Source organism: Sebastes umbrosus, chromosome 14, assembly GCF_015220745.1.
Source record: "Sebastes umbrosus isolate fSebUmb1 chromosome 14, fSebUmb1.pri, whole genome shotgun sequence".
Classification (NCBI taxonomy): domain Eukaryota; kingdom Metazoa; phylum Chordata; class Actinopteri; order Perciformes; family Sebastidae; genus Sebastes; species Sebastes umbrosus.
In genome coordinates, this window is record NC_051282.1 from 18,450,868 (window position 1) to 18,471,881 (window position 21,014).

At 36.7% G+C, this 21,014-nt stretch overlaps 1 protein-coding gene across 3 annotated transcripts; it reads right to left on the reverse strand.

Annotated features, from left to right (window-relative positions):
• Positions 1–55: 55 nt before the first annotated feature.
• On the reverse strand, positions 56–17,744 carry unkl (unk like zinc finger). Of its 3 annotated transcripts, none has more exons than XM_037793509.1 (16): positions 17,533–17,744; positions 16,681–16,890; positions 12,686–12,862; positions 11,478–11,611; positions 11,228–11,363; positions 11,020–11,137; positions 10,622–10,706; positions 10,149–10,306; positions 9,590–9,778; positions 8,646–8,696; positions 8,357–8,534; positions 8,173–8,262; positions 7,814–8,050; positions 6,421–6,608; positions 5,635–5,892; positions 56–5,456 (listed from the first exon to the last, which is right to left on the reverse strand). In XM_037793509.1, exons 1-16 carry the CDS (start codon positions 17,595–17,597, stop codon positions 5,301–5,303), a joined length of 2,430 nt encoding a protein of 809 aa, XP_037649437.1. In that variant the 5' UTR covers positions 17,598–17,744; the 3' UTR covers positions 56–5,300. The 3 variants fall into 3 exon arrangements, with proteins under 3 accessions (XP_037649437.1, XP_037649436.1, XP_037649438.1); XM_037793508.1 differs by having other exon boundaries at positions 10,140–10,306; positions 17,533–17,742; XM_037793510.1 differs by lacking the exon at positions 9,590–9,778 and having other exon boundaries at positions 10,140–10,306; positions 17,533–17,741.
• Between the last annotated feature and the right edge of the window lie 3,270 nt (positions 17,745–21,014).

Genomic DNA, 21,014 nt, shown 5'->3' on the forward strand with positions numbered 1-21,014 from the left:
TCTAATTTAGAACAATACATTCATTATCTCAGGGCTTCAATGTTAAAATAACATTTCTACTGAAATGTTCTAAAGTATGTGGAACAGCTGGTTCCAGATTATTTACTTTTGACAACACTTTTGTTGTGCTAGTATTTTACTTAATTTGAACAGCTCCATACACCATACTCATATACATGTACAAGATTGCATAAATCTTCAGGCTCCATTTTTCATAATATTAAAAAACAAAAAGACAACACAACAACTAACAATAATGCAAAATAGATTAAACTATTCCAATGCAGAGCATAATGATACATCTATTACAGTTCATTTACAAGAGTCTTCCTATTTGGTGCTTTTCCTTACAAACAATTGAGTTTTTGGTGCCAAATGACTAATTTTGAGATCAAAATTGTGTATTCAATGGTTAAGTATTGCTGTGTTTTGTTTTAATGGTATGGCAAATACAGACTGAGATAAACGATTACCAGTCAGTTAGAACCTTCGCTTCCTCCCGTTGAAGCATTAAATCAGCCTTTTTCCTTTCAGCTCAAGTGGCCTGAATCCAGAGGATCATTTAGCCGTCACATTGTGGTCCACAAAAAGATTGTAAGGCACTGGAATTTTGATTCTAATTATATTTTGTCATCTGACTGAGAGCAAACACAGTCTCAGAGACATATTCTCTTGTTACCAATCAACATTATGTAAATTATTAAAGGCACAGATGTACTTGAAAGTGTAATTGGTCCGTTAGAGATAACTTCAACAAATCTAAAGAAATGGAAGCTGTGCTTATCAAGTGAAGGTTTCATTTCTTTTCTAGAAAACTTGAATTGGGGCGAGTAGACCACTAGAGAGACCAACAACAAATTATCATAACGACAACTCGGTTTTAATTATGTCTGTATCTGCCATTAACGTTTGTCACAATCATCATCTGTCCCGTCATTTTAAAAACAAAAATTAATTTGGACCACGGCTTTAAGAACTAGAAAACAAAGAGTCAGATAGAAAGAAAGAAAGAAAGAAAGCACCGTACAGTCACCGTAGGCCTACCAACCATAACAGCATATAATGCATAACCACCAATTTCCAAAGTGATTGAGATTATGTAGTTAAGCAAAATCAACAAAGAAAAGTTTATATGGCCACTTCAGAAGCACAAATGTCTTTGACATTCCTTCACTGTAGACAACAATTAAACTGACACTGAATCCTCACTGTAAGGTCGGCATGTGCTCGCCAGTATTGCACAAACCTGCCATAAACGTCAATGTATACTTAACACTAAATCAAATATACAAATACACATTTTTGTAAGGATCTGACCCATGCATTTTTGATCATTTCTGCATCAACTCACTAACTTTAGATAGAAAAAAGATGCCATTAATTACTGTTAATGAACATTATCTATTTAAGGTACTAGGTGATTACTTTTTTTTTTTTTTTTTTAAATCAATTTACTTACTGAAATAAAAGTGAATGATGAAATGTAGTACAAAAGAAATAACAACAGTTCAGGTCTTTGGTAAAACTGCAAAAAATGGGCTCAAGTCCATTAATGTTGTAAGCAAAAAGCCATTGGCATAGTCCTGTCGTTTACTCACTACGAGGATATATGTCCTACTCAATGAAATATTAAAGCAAAAATCCATCCAAAAGCTCACAATGCTGTCTCAGTTTTCATCTGGATGGCCTTGGTGCTCCGACTGCTCTTTATAACTTTGGGCCAGACCCGGCGCTGTTCACAACTACAGGCTGATCTGTAACCTCAGAAATGATTTGAATTCTGTTCAAGGTTAGAATACATATTTGGACAGCTACTAGAACACCACTTTGGTTGATTTTTAGATTTCCACACTAGACATCATCAATTTAGTTGGCTTCACAGGCAAAACAAAATAGACCAAACCAGACCCTGTGAAATTAGCTGTACCGCACACTGCTGCCTTACCCATTGTATGGGGGGGGGGGAGGGGAAGAAATCCAACAAAAATACATTTACCTTCAATCAATTTTTTTTAAAAAAAGGGACAATCTACAGCGGCACAGGTCTGTGACATCATTCTTAGCGATATACAAAAGTACTGAAACTTTGACTCAAACGGATTTACAAATCAATAATTCAAATAAGATTTAGTCAACTTAGATGCAGATTGTTTCATAGTTTCTGAAATCTCAGCTGTGGATGCACAACAACATTCAAACATCTAAATGTATAACAAGAAATTACATTAATACCTTTTTCCAGTAGCAGCGAAGCTTGCAGAAGTGATTAAGCCTTTACTACACTTAAAAGAAGTCAATACAAATATTCTGGCAGTGTGACACAGTGCAAACTTTTTTTTTTCTATTTTTTGTTGTTGTTGTAGCTGGTTAATATATCGCATAACATGCAATACCAGAAGTGTTTAGCCTGCCTTTTATGCTGTAATATAATGAGATCATGAAAACGCTCAAATACCTTTCTTGATTATTTTCCTCTGAGTTGCTTAATTGTCATTTATGTGAATGTAAACAATGCATTTCCCATATTTAGAAGTAGCAAAAAAGTGTACCTGGAGATAAATGATTTTCTATTGAATTTAACGCAAGAATAAAAAGGTTTTTTGTTTTTTTTAAACACAGTAGAAGGTCATTTCAATTAGAAGAACCTACAAGCACTATCCAACTTACAAGTTAACTATGGAATTCTTCATTCACTGCAGAATTATTACAACAAAACAAAATTAAAGTCACTGAACTGTTTCAAAAGCATTTTTATATTGTTGCTATACAAATTCATCTGTCCTGTTTGCATACTCCCAAACGTTGAATTGAAAAACCTAATTTCAAAGACTGAAGCTGCACCAAAAGAGCACCACGACCAAGGAATGAGTGGGTGGGTAAGTTTCTAAGGTTGAAGTCAGGACACAGGCACTGACAATGTTTGTTTTTCAATTATCTTCCGCGGAAATACTTAATGGGATTGGGCCAAATGCACTGGCATATATTTATATATACACATACTCTAGTCATACACATGTCAATGCTTCTGCAAAGTTAAACAAGACACGTTATGCAGAAACCTGTGCACAAGCTTCAACTACTTGTGTTTTGCTCTGACAATTCTACACATAACCCTTTTGAACTAAAACAAGGCACTTTAGAGTTAGAGGCCGATATGTTCTAGACAAGGTCGAGAGACTAGATTCCTACAAAAATCACCATCTCAGGCTTTTAGCAAATACAATACATGCTTCTCTAATATGCTAGACTATAGAAATCTCTACAAAACAAACAAAACTAACTGATTGAATAACAGCCTTAACATGTAGCATGTGCCTTACTGATATTACAGCTGCTGGTTATGCCTAAAATGCATTTTAAATTTGCACTTATTTGATTGAAATTTTATAAATCTAACTATGAAAGTAGAAACTATCGAGTACTTTTCTATGAAATCTTAATAATATGTAGAACCATGCCATGATTTAACAATAGGAAACATGAAATATCCAAATTATGTTTCACAGTACACACAAGAAACTTCAGACATTAGCTTATATAGAAAAAAAAAATTATAAATCTAAAAAAAAAAGACACAAAAGAATACCTACAAAGCAGCTTAAAGCAAAACAAATTCTATATACCCTTTAATAAAGTCCCAGGTCAACAAAGTGCTTTAATAAGAAATCAAACTTCTTCAGAGAGTTGGTCAAAATAATGATGCTTGACTGGTTGCATTAAAAATGTTAAAGAAAATTGACTTAAAGAGGAACACAAAATGTGTCATGTGTTTTGTTGTTTCATTGGTAAGTCTGATTTACTGCGTCTGGTTCAGCACTAATACCTCAGTGGATGTGAAACATTTTACAAATCTGCATATTCAGTCTCTATTGTTGGACAGCACTTTGGTCAATGGTTGAATGCAAGTGTGTATTAATTCTTCAGAGCGTGGAGCTTCTAAACGTTCAAGCCCTTTCTGGTTCAGTGATGTTAATCAGCGACCCATTTCTACGCTCCACGCTCTGTAAATGGTACGAGCACACACACTCTTTTATTACTGGGATTTCAGACAAATGAGGTCAAAACAAAAATATGATTTCCTAATTAAGTATCAGTCACATTCAGGTTCTTGGATGTTTGGTTTCTTGATTTGCTTCCAAAAGTTCTATTGTCTTGTATTCCTCTTTAACTACAGAAAAATCAGCTTTGAGTTTTGCCCATTTTATGTTTCAACATCACCGGACTGAAAGAGTGAACTTTCCTGGCAGTACATTTCGAACATTTACACAGTGATTTCTTAGCTTTTGAATGCCTATGGCACCAGGTATTGTGGTAAAATATCAACAATGGCATTGTCTATATTTCTGTATCATTGTGAGAGATTAAGGACATTTTCATTTTCCATTCCTCTCTGGAGGTCAGTGGGCTACAGGACAACTCCCCTTGATATTATTACAAAGGACACTTTATTTATCACACTTTTCCCACCATCGGAATGACTGAAAATTACCTAAAGATTTACATTATGAGAAAGTGAGTTATTTTAAAACTACAATTTTTCAGATAAGACATAATATTAAAGTTACAGTGAGCAAGTTTTCTTTCTTCAAATACAAGAATCTGAGCGATATAACAAATTTACTAAAACCTTTTGACTTAATACACATTTCCACAATATTTTCTGAAACGTTGGGATTGAAATGCTTACAAATTTGCGCTGGGTGGACTTTAAGTGCATTAAGTAAAGAGATCAAAGATTTATCCACAATTATTCCCAAGTGCAGTGAAGTAATTCCAATCCAAAAACAGCCAAACGTGAGGGCAGAAATACAAACTCACACCCATTAATGTCTTTGTGTTTAAAGCTTTGAACCAAAGTCTACTGGTCTTGTTTGCAACTTTTTAAAAATCTGTAATTTTGTATTTACTATAAGAGCAAGGTTGACAATGCATATTAGCCAAAGTGTATTAATGACAAAGTGTAAAAAAAAAAAATGTATATATCTGGACACAAGATTTATGTCCATGATTTGAGAAAGGGCATCACAGTGTAATTTAATATTCTAATTTGAGTGCGTGGCTTTTCATAGGGAAAGCTATCTGGTTGAACAAAGTGATGTGCACATAAAATGAGCAAAAACTAGAATGATTGAATGCACAGTCTGATTCATAATACTATTTGTTTTGTCAGTCAAACATCATTGTATTCTAAATTAATTTAATCACTGTATGAAACAGACATTGCTATTTAGAAAATGTAATATCTATTAGTAGTTTTTCAAAGGGCTAATTCTTTAAATAGTACCTCGAGTAATTGTACATCACCACTTCAATATTTTTGTTCTACAGTAGGGACATTCTGTTTTACTAGGTGCACAGTTCTCACACAGTACATAATGTTGGCAAGGCTGCAGAACAATGCAACGATCATGCTTTTGGCAAACTATACATTTCTTTGACTGAAGCTGATATATTACCTGTTGGGAAAGAAAAGAATGAATATCAGCTGCAACTTAGGAAAATACAGTTCATGCAGACTTTTTCAAAATAAGCATGCTTGATGACAAAACGTCGATCTGAATGATAAGCCTGAAAAACCGGTTTAAAAACTAGATGCTACAAACGAAATTCTGTGTGTGATCTAGTCTGTCTTACCCCGTCTATAAGGTCTAGGTCATTACGCAGCTGACTCTGGATGGAGTGAAGCTTTGACAAGGGGAGCTCGTCCAGCTCTCCATAGCTACGTAGAAGAGGTGCTCCAGGGGTGCGACAAAGCACATCAAAGTCCCCTTGGAGCTCTTTCAGCTTGCGCTCGGTTTCCTCCCATTTCTGTTCTGCCAGCTGCCGATCCGCCTCGGCCGTTTTTGCTTGTTCCTTTGCTTCGTGAGCATCTTTCTGGCAAGCTTCACAGGCCTGGAACAAAGTTGAGTTTTGCAATTAAAAAAAACTTGCGAAACATTTATACACATTAGGTCACGTACCCCCATTTGATACAATTTTGCTTCAGGGAACTCTGTCCGATAAGATTTTGGTTAATGCGATAATAATGCGTTAACGCAAATTCATTTTAACGCCACTAATTTCTTTAGCGCATTAACTGAGGATGGCATCATATGAAACTAAAAAACCTAAGGAATCGATTGGTACCAACCATGTCATACTAACTTGTCGCAAAGGAGGCTAAATAACGCTCCAAACTTGCATTAAATTTTGGCGAGGAAAAACTGTCATGGCCTTTTTCAAAGGGGTCTCTTGACCTCTGACCTCAAGATATGTGAATGACAGTGGTTTCTATGGGTACCCACGAGTCTCCCCTTTACAGACATGCCCACTTTATGATAATCACATGCAGTTTGGGGCAAGTCATAGTCAAGTCAGCACTTGTTGAGAACCACAGCGCTAAGACACTTATTGCAATGAAAGTTAATTTACAACACTGACCTGTTTGACCTGATGCCAGGCCTCCTCCCATTGTTTGATCTTCCTCTTGGCCTCGTCCAGATCTCTAAAAAGGCGGGCCAGATCAGCACTGCTGGTTGCAGAGGCTAGGCTGCTGAAAACTGGAGATGGACTCGGTGAAAAGCTGCCACTTACAAAGTCCCAAATGCTGCTAGCCCCTCCATTCAAGCCTAGATGAGGTAATGAGGTGTTAAAATCACAAGACCAAGCATAAAAGTGAACAGTTAGTTGGGGAGGGAAAGTTTCAATTAGTTCAGAGCGGTCTGATGATTCAAACAAATTTTAAATCAATCCTGAATTGATTTTTTATAAAGTAGTGATATAGCTTTGAGAAACTGAGAAATTGCCTCTTTCTAGCTGCTTCATTGTGAAAAATATTGAGCCTCATGCAAGAACATTTTCGTATTCTTGCCTTAACTTTCTCTTAGTTTTTTTGTACCGTGGGCTCGTACGAGTGTGCCACGTCAGATTCAGCAAATGCTCCTAACTTCAGAGTAAATTAACATAATTAACGCCCTAATGCTACCTTATAAGCCCCATTCATCTGTCTCTGCCAATATATCAGCAAGCTGTCTATAGACACGCTCTACTCCAAGGGCCTGACACGCATCAAAAAGACGCCAGTCAGCCGTGACACGCCTGGTTACACTCCTCGTATTGTTATATACAGAGAGAAATCAACCTTCAATTAGGGTGTAATTTAAGTTGTTTTGCAACTGAGTGAAATGTTCATATTGATATTGTAGTGTTATACGATAGCATCGATGGCCAATTTAACTTAATGATGACATCGTTAGGCTATATGAATACATTTAGTATTAAATTATGATTCAAATTGCAGAGTCAAACAGGATAACGTCAACATAATTAAACTCAAAATTGCTTCAAAGTGATGAAATATACAATCCATTAGTGAAAAACTTAGGTTTGGATATCAGCAGACTAACTGCACATGACTCCTACGACAGGTCTGGACCACTCCTAAATTGTGTTCGTACCCGAGAGAAAATTCAAAATACGAGAAAATTGGTGAATGCGACAAGTTCTCCTAAATCACTCGTACAGGCCACTTAAGATCAAATCTGTTTGTACGAGTGGTTCTTGCATGAGGCCCATTGTTTCTTACACAATCAAACTAATAGCCATTAATCTCATTTTAACTTCTGCCTATGGAACTAGATCAAATATCTAAGTAACGCTGAAAGAAGTGCTCCATATACTTAAGTCTGCTTAATAAGAATAAAACAGTAGTGGTGTAGCAAATCTAAAAGACTCTTAAGCTATTTTCATTTACATACAAGACTACATACAAGGATTCAAATCTGACGTCTCTCCAGCTCACTTGGAGCTCACTTGTCTGATGTTATCAGCTTACCCAAAGAATTCTGGGAAGAGGAGGTGGGTGTTCCCAGGAGGCCGTGCTCATGCTTGGCTAACATGTTTGAAGGTTGATTTTGCTGCGATACCGTCCCAGACAGCAGGGACTGCGACAGAGACTGAGAGAGGGAGCTCAGCGGCGAGGTGGAGAGCGATGACGAGGAATTAAAAGAGGACGATCGTGCCAGGGAGCCGGGAATGTTAACTGGAGCAGATCCACCCAGCACCCTTTGACCTGTGGGGACAAAGTAAATACTGTTGTTGCTTTTTAAAATAATTAATGAGCAAATTATGATGAGACCAATTGAGATTGACTGCTCAAACAACTGAAAGCACTTTAACAAACGTTATCCTTACTTGCCAATCCTACACTGTTTTCTTGCTCCTCTAAGTCCTTCTCAAGAGATGCAACATTAATGTCACTGAAGTTGAGGTCCAGAGCGGATCCTGAGGGAAAACAAAACACATCTAGCTGACATTTAACTACAAAATACAGAGTGGCACTAGTCAGCTCAATCTGTTTAGAGTTGACTTTACATACCTATGACAGACTCCACTGTGTTGCTCCCTGGATAGAAAGGGGTGGCTTTTGCATTCATTGTTGATAAGGTGGTGGGTGAAGAACTATCTGAGCCAATACTGGAGGCCAAGCTGGATGTTATACTGGAGGTAAAGCTCGATGCCAAAGGGTTCACCGCAGAGAATACAGTATTTTGTGTCTAAAAGGAAAGCACAGAAGGCATTTGTTTAATTCCCAATTAAATAAATACATTATATAGTATGTAATATCATCAAGCTATCATCACAAAGTAACCCATTTAAACACAAACCTGTTTTTCTTGGTCCATCAATTTCTGATCCATGTGCCCCTTGTTTTTAATCTGAAAGTGATCAAATAACACAGAAAAAGGACATTTCAGTGACAAAACTCAATTTTACATCAAGACAGCTAACATCAACTAAAGGCATGTTTGCACTGCAATTAGCCACAGGCTAACAGCCTATTTAAACACACATTTTGCCCTTAACCACTATTCACTTTCCCCAATGGAGCTAACTGTGACTTGATGACATGCTCGGAGCAACGTTAAATACGGCTGATTTCCAGTAATTCTTGTTATTGTCATTATTTCTGTGGTAACTTGTCTACTGAATTACATTTGATTGGAGTCAGAGGTGTGTAAACTGAACAACTCTGTCTGCCACTTGTAGCTCTAACAATGATTAAAACATATTGCCTTTGATTACAGTACGTCCCCAATGATAGAAACACATTTTACTGAGTGGGCGACATTCTGCTGTAATTACAACATCAGAAAACAGTGAAATCAACCTAAGGGGAATTCTTAGTGTAGAGTTACAAACACTCCTGGCTGTGTATGCGGTTTGAAAATATTTTTAGGCAGTCTGATTGCATAATTGAGCTACTCAGAATGCACACACAATGCATCATTGATTATGAATAGCACTCAGAAAGGCTCAACAATGAGAGGTTTGTTGTCAAATCACCCAGGTATAAACTACTCGATACTCTCATCGTGTAATAAGATACTATTGAGTTAAGAACACCCAACACATGAAATGATCTAAAAACAAAGCAATTCATGGGAAAATGTCTCAAAGTGATCAAATTAAAATGACATGAATGAATGAGAAATAAATAAAACAGCATTTCAAAATGAATGACAGTGATACATTCGGTGTAAAGCCCTACGTTTATGTGCCTATGTGTTGTATGTATTCTTCCTAAAGCTGAAGAGAGCAGTCTGTATACCTGATCCTCACGTTCAAAGCCCGGAGCTCTAGGATAGTTAGACGTCAGAGATGAGACACTGGATGTGGTGGACTCTGAACATAAACTACTGTTAGTTAAGGATTTGGGCCTGCTGATGGACCCCACTGGGGATAACAAACTGTCGCTTCCTGAGCATGGAGTTACAGTCGAGCTATTAGAACATGAAACCTGAGAAAGAGAAGTGAACATGATCTTAATAAAATGATGAGCAAAAAATGAATAACATAAATAAAACCATTATTCTGAATGGACTATGAAGGTTTGAGAATGTAACAATAAATGAAGACTAGCTCTGTTTACGCTTTCAGTGACAATGTAGTAATGGAATGTAAGATAAATAATAATGACAAATCAATGTATAAAAAAACATGCTAACAGAAAAGTGAGAGCATGGTAAACATCATGTCAACAAGTAAATGGCTGAACTGTGATTTAGGTATTTCTCTGCTCTTGAAATCCAACACCTTGGACGAGTTGATTCTGATAAATGTCCCATTGAAGGACTGGCATAGCAACAGAGAAAACATACACTTCCTACTTGTCCGTTGCTACTGGTTGCGCTGGTGGTGGAGTTGCCTCCACTGTTCCACTCACTGACTGGACACTCTGAATACTGCTGGGAGCCCAGCTGAGACTGGGAACTTGACTGTATCACTGTTAGCAATGAGCTCATGGTCTCTTCTGTAGAGGGAATTCCTGAAAGGATTAAAATAAATATTAAATCTTCATATAGAGTGTAAACAACCAAGCTGCCAACATCCAGTAACATTGCTTGAGGCTATGTTTGAATCAATCAGAGGGTTAATGGTGCATATTTTAAAATTTGAGCGTGCAAAAGACGCAGCATGTGTACGGCCCCTTAGCGCTGTTAGCACAGTTAGCTGTGAGCCCCAGCTCAGCCGTCGCAATGTAGAGAGCCTCAATCTTAGATGTGCTCTGAATTTGGAATTTAACACCTTTAAATTTCATAGATTTTTAATTCTCCAACAGAGTAGTGCCACTTTCACTTACTTTCTACATGTGCGAATGCACAAAACGGTCCTCTGGGACAGTATCCAGTTTGTCGCATATCATTGCATTTGGTAGATTTGTAGATCTTAGAGAAAGAAAAACAAATCACAAGCCAATGAGGTATAAATGTTTAAGATGTCTTCCCTGAGAAAAAATAGTCAGCCACAATGTGAAGCTACAATGATGTTAACAAAACAATAAAACCTTATAAATACAATATCTTGAACTTGCAGAAGTCGAAAAATGTATTTCTCCCACTACACATTATCTTTACTATGGCTGTTTTGGTAACAAGTCAGTTTTTGGGCTTGGGTATTATAATTGTAATTTATTATAGTGAAGATTAAAGCTATGACCTATCCAAGCGTTAATTTTCAGAAAAAACAAAATGAACTCACCTCTGGGTGAAACTGCTGTTCAGTGCGAGAGTGACAATACTGGCAACTGTCTCCACTGTCACACTTTGAGGGTTCGCCCCATTCATCCCCATGTTTCACATTAGGGCAAGGAGTTGACCTGCATTCATAGAGTCAGAACCGTTAACCCATTACAATTACACAACTTAATACCATTTATTAATCTAACTTACACAGAGTCATATCTTACCGATATTTGAACTTTCTAGGATTTCGTCTTCGATCTCTACTGTTGTGGTAGTGGGGGCACGCGTAGCCCTGTCTGCATAGTCTTGGGGGCTTAGTACACTGATCTGTTTTATAGTTGGCTAAAACAAAGTTGGTATCTGCAAAAATAGCACAAAGCATAAATGTAATTTTCCTTTTATTTTGCAGGAAACTAAGAAGTGTGTTATTTGGTGTTGCATGAGCCTATTATCACCAGAGTGGGGCTTCCTCACCTTGCCACCGGGGGTCTTCTGTCAAAGTTTTCTCGATCATAGCTTGGCTGGCTAATACACCGGGCTGCAGATCAGGAATACCTTCCCCAGATCCCAACTGTCCATTTTGAAGGGCCTCTTGTGCTTGAATCTCTCTGTGCACATAAAATAAATGTTATTTTCATCCTCAATTCCTCAAAAAGTGAAAACAAAATATATATATATATCATGGTTGAACACCCTTGCTTGCTTATTATCTAAAACAGTTAAATATAGTTAGAGCAACGATTAATTGATTAGTTGTCAACTATTAAATTAATCGCCAACTATTTTGATAATCGATTAATCGGTTTGAGTAATTACATATTTTAAATTTCAGCTTCTTTAAAGGTCTAATTGATAATATGTTTATGTAGATGAATATTTTTTTTAATTAATACATCCACAGTCTTTAGAAAGGTGCCGAATAAAAATATGACTTTTCCTGAAAATAATTATTAAGATTGCGACTTAATCATTTTAAAAAATTTGGAGGGTCCAAATTGAATGTTTTGTTTATCTCTGTGGAAAATATCTGACGTTTGGTTCCCACTTCTAACAAGGCTTGTGAGCCAATAGTAAAACGACGTTGGTATCACATGGCATCTCTGTGTCGTCAGTTAGTGTGGTGAAAGCAATGGAACGGGGAGGGAGAATACGACATCTAGTGGCTGAATGTTATCAATATTATCAATAGCACCTTTAAATGTGAATATTTTTACCAAAAACTTTATGGGATTACATTTGATGGCCTGCCGACAATTAACCCGCATTTGGCAGGTGCTAATTTCAGACCCTGAGCATGTTAATATAATTAATTCATAAAATGCATCTTGAAATATCTAAATACCAAGATAGATAATGTAATAATTATACAGATGTTTATCAATTTAACTCCTGAACTTTCTTTACAGTTAACATTTTGCTTATGAAACCCTTTGTTTTAAGTCTCAGCTAACCTCACTCAGACTCTTTCAGCAGCACAGAGCTCAATAAAACATGTTTATCAGGTGTTCTTTTAGAAATTCATTGAGCCGAGCCCAAGTTACAATCCATTAAACCCTTTCAATGCAGGTATTCTGTTTACATTACGTCTAAATTGGCTGATTTGTCTGTTCCATTGTGAAGTTTGTGAGTGAAAAGTTTGGCATGGAAAAGAAAGAGAGGCCACTATTTGCTTTGTATGTCACCTGATATCATAGACTGGAGGTCGGAGATCATGTGGCCCGTGAGCAAAAGCACAGTGGAGACCATTCTTCACACAATGCCCTCGAGCGTCTGTCTCATGGATACAAGTGCCAGTCTTGTAATAGCGTAGATGGTACTTGCGCTCTGTGTCACCAGTGGTTCGGTGTAAATAAGGACAGCTAAGGAAGCAAAGGATAAAACATTGAAATATTAGCAGTTGATCTAAATAAAAATTATTTGAGATGATATTAAACTAATGCTGAAAAAGTGCAGCCAAACATCAAGTATGTCCAAAATAAACACAATCCTCCTTCAAGTTCAAGATATATTTGCAGAGTGCAACTCTAAAATGCCTGTGCTGTTTCATATGACAACATGATAGCCAAGCACTGCGCTGACATCTGGTCCAAGCAAAAAAGCATTATAAACTGTTATAAAAGGAGTAAATTCTTACAGAAGCACAGTTTTAATCAGGAATAATATTCTACTGTGAGTGCAGGGCTGACACACCAGCAATGCCTCGAGAAATGTATGGCCAATAAGCCTCTTGAATAAACCAAATTTTCCTTTCTTGAGTAGCCACAGTTGCTATGGCAACACATAAGGTCATACAAAAATAGCTGCCATTGGCAGAGGAGGAATTGTAAGAATCTCACTCGTTCATTTTCCATTAGTTCAATAATCTTATTTCTTTTTTTTGTATTTCTATGTGGGGCTCAATTAGATGCCGTGCCATTTTTAATTCCCAGTCACACAGAGAGGCTGCCGCCACTTTTCAGAATTATGTAGTTTCTGTGCGACCTGACAGTTTAGTCAATAGTTATGATAATGCTTAAGCCTGTCGCAAAATGTTTAGAAACAGTTTTCCTCCTATGATGACAAATGATTCTATGTGCAAAACAATGGAGATTATATGGCAACATATAGAAAAACACAACTAATTTTTTATATTATTGTAGGGACACTGGGGAACTTTTAAAAAAATATGAAGCTAGGGACAAACACGTTTATGCCTCAAATTACATGTTCCCATTAGCTTAAAATAATAGCACTAGTGAATATAATGCTGGAGGGCACTCAGAGACAACCTGTCAAGTAGCCTCATCTCAAAGACAAAGAGGTGCCGTCATGTCACATGAAGGGTGAGCTCAATCAGAAATGTTAAATTTGGTGCATACTCTACATGCATGCAACAACACAAAGGGCAATGTTGCATCTGTAAGATGATGCCAACATCTGCAGCAACATCCTTTCAGATGGGGACATTAAATGATAAATAGCAACTACCAATCAAATCCTGTTTCCCTGTGTAAATAAATAAATAAATAAACAGCAAAACATGATATTCATCATATTGCACTCCTCACTTATGTAAAGAAGTTATCTTTAGATCACTATTATCAGTGCTAGAAATGTTTGATTACAAATGCACACTTAGCATTCATATTAAAATAAACGGCTCCTGCAATAAAATAGCTTTTATAACCAGACAGGCATTTTATAACCTCTATTCAGGCCCAACTGGGCTGATGTGCACATATGGCATTAAACAGAGAGCTTGTTTATCCTACACACTTGTGTTACTGTAGACAAAGCAGGCTGGTAAAATTAATATGTTTTTATCTATAAGAATTTCCCTCAAAATGCTCAAACATAACAAAAACTAGGGATGCAGTGATACCGATACCGGATCGGATATCAAGCCGATACTGACTCAAATAGCCATCTATTCAATTCAATTCAATTAAATGTTTATATAGGTTATACATCATTTACTGGAATTTGAATTCCTGTTTCAGTTTTGACCAATTTGTTACTGCATTAAAAAGGTTTACACTTGATTGTAATTCCTGTTAATTTTGAAGATTTTTTCACCAAGTTGCTGGTGTAGGATTTCGGCTGATACCCAAAGCCCAGGTATTGCTATCATGACTGGGATTGAAAAAGTCGGATCGGTGGATCCCTAATAAAAACACATGCTTTCAGTCCCGTGCAAACATCACTACAGAACAGTAAGCTACAGAGAACTCAAATCATAACATGGCAAACTCAAGTCCAACAGGCAACAACAACTGTCAGTGTGTCAGTGTGCTGACTTGACTATGACTTGCCCCAAACTGCATGTGATGATCATAAAGTGAGCATGTCTGGAAAGGGGAGACTTGTGGGTGCCAATAGAACCCATTTTCATTCACATATCTTGAGGTCAGAGGTCAAGGGACCCCTTTGAAAAGGGCTATGCCAATTTTTTTCTCGCCTATAATTTTAGGATAAGTTTGGAGCATTATTTAGCCTCCTTCACGACAAGCTAGTATGACATGGTTGGTACCAATAGATTCTTTAGGTTTTCTACTCATGTGTAACTATATTTTCTTACACCCCTACTATATGAAGCAATTAAATACTACTTTAACAAATATACCAGAGGTTAAAGATCCCATATCGTGCTCATTTTCAGGTTCATACTTGCATTTTGTGTGTGTACTAGAACATGTTTAAATGTTAAAAAAAAAAAAAACTGGGACACATTTAGAATGTTTATGTTTAAAACCGTGTGATGATCTATATAAATTGTATATTTGTGACGTCACAAATGGACAGAAATCTTAACGGCTTGTTTCAAACGCACAATTACTGAATACGGGCTGTGTGTATTTTCTCCGTATATTGAACGTTTTGATAGTTGAACAGTATTTATATAGCACTTAAACCTACTTTATAAAACACACAGTGCACTTTCATAGACTAAGCTACTGGAGTTACCCTGCACTATACTCATTTTTAACAGTCTCTTCTGCATTATATTCACTTTTTTAATAGTCGTGTATCACAGCTGTTACCCTGCACTATATTCATTTTTAACAGTTTTCTTCATCAACTTTATTTTTTTGTACTTTGTATTTTGCACTACTAACTTTTTTACTGCCTTTTTACTAACATGTTTTGCACTATGGAACTGTGATGCTGGAAACTTTAATTTCCCTCGGGATCAATAAAGTTACTATCTATCTATCTATCTATCTATTTCAACGGAATTGCAACAGAATTGCATTGCTAGGCAACAGTTTGGGTCCATGTTTACTTCCTGTCAGCTTATGTTATTTGCATACACTGCAACAGGAAATAAACTGGGACGCATTTAGAATGTTTATGTTTAAAACCGTATGATGATCTACATAAATTGTATATTTGTGACATCACAAATGGACAGAAATCCTAGTGAATACGGGCTGTGTGTGTTTCTCCGTATATTGAACATTTTGATAGTTTACCAGTATTTAAATAGCACTTAAACCTGCTTTATAATATAAAGGACATGAAAATCTCATTTTTTTTTACAATATGGGACCTTTAAAAAGGACACATAAACACCTCTCTACCTCTACCAAAATACATTTCTGATCTTCTGCTATGTTATGAACCATCCAGACCTCTCAGGTCCACTGTATCAGGTATGCTTAGTGTCCCCAGAGTCAGAACTAAACATGCAGAAGCAGCGTTCAGTTTTTATGCACCAAATATTTGGAACAAGCGCCAAGAAACCTGCAGGACCAACTCCAACTCTGAGTTCTTTTAAAACAAAGCTTAAAACTGTCCTGTTTGCTGCTGTCTTTTATTAAACCAGATAATGATCTTATACTGCACTAGAACTTTTACTATTGTATGTTATATTCTATTTTAGCTTCTATCCTAGCTTGTTTTTATTTTTTCTAATCTTTAATGTTTTTATAACTGTTTTAATTATGTCTTAATGTTCTTGAATGTTTCTGTAAAGCACTTTGAATTGCCCTGTTGCTGAAATGTGCTATACAAATAAAGCTTGCCTTGCCTTGCCTGATAAAATCTCCTGTGCTTTCAATATGTTGTGGTTTGATTAAAGTTCTGATTTGTTTAATAACAAACCTGCAATCATCCCAAAACATGACAGCAAAACATCAGTCAGCAGCTGCATCATGACACAGACAGGCAATGACTGAAACAAACCGCGGGGACTTACTCGTCTCCATCTGGGCAGATGCCTGTGGTCTCGTCGTATTTGGTGCAGTACACGTCGGGGCTGTAGTTAAACGTCCCGTCTCTTCTCCTGATGGGTCTCCTCCTCCGCTGGTTGAGAAAATGCCAATGAAAGCACGTAAAGGGTCTGTGCTGCGTACACTTGTGCTGGAGGAACAACGGGCACTGCTCTGTCCTGAACTCCTTCAAGTATCTGAAACAAGGGAAATAAATATAGTAGATAGTCGATAGATATAGTTTTAAAACGACTATTAACTAATGAATAAGTCAAAGGGAGAAAGTTGTGTCGTGTTATTATGCTGCTAGTGGTGGTGGTGTAGTCACTACTATATATTTTGGGTCACTAACGTTAGCTCGCTATTCACAGCGCTGATTACGTCACTTTTTCGACGTAGCGCCAGTTGAAAGTCTTTAAGCGTACGTCAATAAAAGTGCGTACTCAAAATAAGGCCGAGCTATTTACAAGCGAGTTCCTGGCTAATCAGTTAGCAGACGTTGACGGTTTAACGTCCAACGGTTGATTCAAAACAAATTCAAAAACAACTGTTAACGGCTCCGTAAGCGCGCGGGCTCGTCAGTTAAGTGATTTAACGGCAGTAACGGCTCGTTGGTGTCGTTGTTTGCTGTGTGACGTTAGTGCAGACAGTCACAAAGCCTGGAAGAGAAAAAGCACCATGTTTTTAACGCACACAACAACCAGGAGTTGAGGAATGCGAGAAAGGTGGAAACGCAGCGTAGGTAGATATCGTGAAAGATATAACGTGTTCTTCTTTTACAGCGAGCGGGAGGTTTAGTTGTTTTGTTTTGTGTTGCAGCAGCAGCTTTTTGTACTCACGTATAGTGGGTAGGTTTCTCGGTTTGAGGAGACGCATTGGCCGCCGTTTTCGAAACCGACGGCATTTTCAGTCAAAACAATGAACTGCGCATGCGCTCGGGATCTGTTGCTCGCTCGCGTGCGTGCATGCACGTCCGCCCACGCACGCCAGCCAGCCAGCGCATGCACTGCAAACAGTGATGATGCAGGGCAGGGGGGGGGGGCTGCAAAGATGAGACAGAGTGGCATGTGTACCTCAGATCAGAGAGACTTTATGAGTCTTCTGGTTGGTATAGCCGACTCCTTTATCTATATATATACATATTCGGCTGGAATGCACTTTTTTAAGATCTAAATTAAAATATAATGATAATGATAATAATAATAATAATAATAATAATAATAATAATAATGATAATGATAATATGAAGGAATATGTTTCCCACATTCATAACAATGACTATATATATATACACACATTTATATACATCTTTTACATTTAAATAAAAAATAAAATAATAATATGTAGGAATATTTCCCTCACATTCATAACAATGACTATATATATATATATGTTTACTGTATATAAGATCAGACAATACACCTCTGTGAATGTACTGTTTGTATTGTTTTTTTATACATTTAAATAAATAATAATAATAATAATAATAATAAAAGGATGAAAGAATATTTCCCTCACATTCATAACAATGACTTTATATATATATATATATATATATATATATATATATATGTATATGTATATGTATTTAAGATTGTTACAGCTGATTCCCTTATCTCTAGTAATACACCTCTGTGAATGCACTTTTTTTGTTTTTTGTTTACATTTAAATAAAAAATAAAATAATAATAAAAGGATGAAGGAATATTTCCCTCACATTCATAACAATGACTATATATATATATATATATATATATATATATATGTTTACTGTATATAAGATAAGACAATACACCTCTGTGAATGTACTGTTTTTTGTTTTTTTTTACATTTAAATAAAAAAATAAAATAATAATAATAATGTGAAGGAATATTTTCCCCACATTCATAACAATGAAAATTTTCAATGAGCCACCAAAAAAAAGAAAGAAAAAAGTCTGTTAATCCCCTCTTCCTCAAACTATTGTCAGTACAGTATAATTCTAGAGGATAATACAAAAATCCCTTTATTTTATTTATTTTTTGGGGGACCTAAAATAGTTATATTTAAGATAATCGCCTCTGCTCTTGAATATAATGGATTAGACACCAAAGAAATGGCACCATTGTCCCACAGAACAACTTCTTTTCCGTCATACTTTTCAGTAAAAAGGCTTGCAACTGGAGCTCCTTACCACCTGATTTTAAGACACAATGAAGATGTCAGCTGCTATACAATACTGACTTGACTTAATTTAACTTCACTGTACGATACTTTGTGCAATAATACAACTGTGCAATACTCTGTCATTAATATTGCATGTATTGTCTACTGTACATTTCAAGAAATATTCTTATTTAATTATTAATTATAATATTAAGCCACTCTTCTTTTTTATTTGTTTATATCTCAGTGATCTACATCCATCAGGCCAATTGCATTCAGCATACAGGCGTCGACTAGATATGACTGATTTTACAACAGTTCTATATTTACTGCATGTGTTAATCATAAAATTCCTTGTAGAACTGATGTGATGTATTTTGGGTAAATATAAAGCATGTATTAGGATTAGTTATGTTGTTTTTTTATGGTTCACCAGAGGATGCACTTAAGTTTGGTTTATTCCGAACACTCTGCATCTGCATCCAGTGTGAATTTACACATTTGTGTTTTAAGTTTTGCTCCTAACAAGACATTTTTTGTTTCGATTGCCTTAATATCAAATATATTGGCAAATACGCAATTTCATGAGGTCTGCCTGCACTGCATCATGTCAAACTCCAGTCCTTTTTCTTCCCCTCTGTATCTGGGAAGCTAATCTGTTCTATTCAGATCTTTTTTCCTGTGAGGGATTTTAATTTACAAATGCAATTATACGTCTAATCCATTATTCAGCTGCTGAAGTCCACCGAGTGCACCGCCTTGTGATTATGCATAACCCCCGGACTGTCCTGTTGTAATTACTTTTAACATGCCCCACCCACACTCAGCTTACAGTTGGACAATGTCCAGTTTACCTTGCAAGAAACACTTTAAGGGTTCTCACCTTTATGTAGAATTATATTTCGCTTACTTCATTTTCTGCATATTATAAGCAGCTCAAGCAAAGTGCAAATTTCATAAAACCAGAATCAATACAATTGTTTTTTTTGCAGACTGGGATGTCGTGAAAATTAAAACCTGGATTTGTTCAACCGACAGAATTGGAGGCTGAACGTACATTCAGGTACCAGTTCATTAGATACATACATTAAGTTTTTGAAGTGTCAGAAAGCTTGACTGATTTGACTGAGCTATATTGAAAGATGTTTCTAATGTTTTGTCCATCCTCATTAGCATGCATGAAGGGGACAAAATATTAGAAACAGCTACATCAACATAATATATCCAATAAAACACCAACCTTACCTTCAGCATCTGAAATTACCACCTTGTTTTGCACCTGTGTGAATTTGATGTTTTTGAACAACCGCAGCAGGGGTGCAATGAGGAAAATGTGCCCTTGTGCCTGCAAAACTACTGTTAATCATAATAATTTCATCCAATTTAGTCAGTAAAAAGCTCCAGGATTCGTCTCTAGATAACACTATCATTATCATTTGGCTGCGTGAACATGCTCATATGTGTCACACATGAATAACCTAAAGATATTGTGTTATGTTCTTTTTACTGGATGGATTTGTTGCTCACAAACTCAATTCAGCATCATCCAGAGGAAGTATTGAATGTAAGCAAGGGGAAAAGTCACACCCTTTTTCCTTTCTGTGACGTCAGTCACCACAAACCTTTAACCTTCCTCAGTAGTCTCAGCTGTACACACAGTCCACTGTCAACCTCTTCTCACAGCATCTCCAATGTGTGTGTTTGTGTGTGTGTGTATGTGTGATATAAAGATGATGCTCAGTCTCTTCCACAGTGTTGAACTTGGAGGGTCTTGGTTAGGTGTTGCTTATTTATCTCAGTGAATTTGACAGCTCTCATTGGATTATTACTCCCCTGTCTTCCTGTCTTTGTGCCCTCTGTGGCTCTGACAGAAGATTCTAGCCTTCACACATATGTCTAAATCCACATACAAAATACAAATATATACTTAAACCTGTCTTTGTTAAGGTGTAAAAGACAAAAACGGTGAAAAGTAGAACATGCTTTCTCGCACGGTAAGGATATTGGTGGATGGAAACACGACGCAAGAGAATCTTTACCATCATGCACCACAACAAGTTTAGCATTTTTTGCAGACCTCTAATAAACAATCAGTCAAACAATCCTCAGCGCTGCGTTCCCAGGCTGCTGGGACCGTTACAGCTGGAATAACAGTTTGTGGTTTGGACTCCTGTT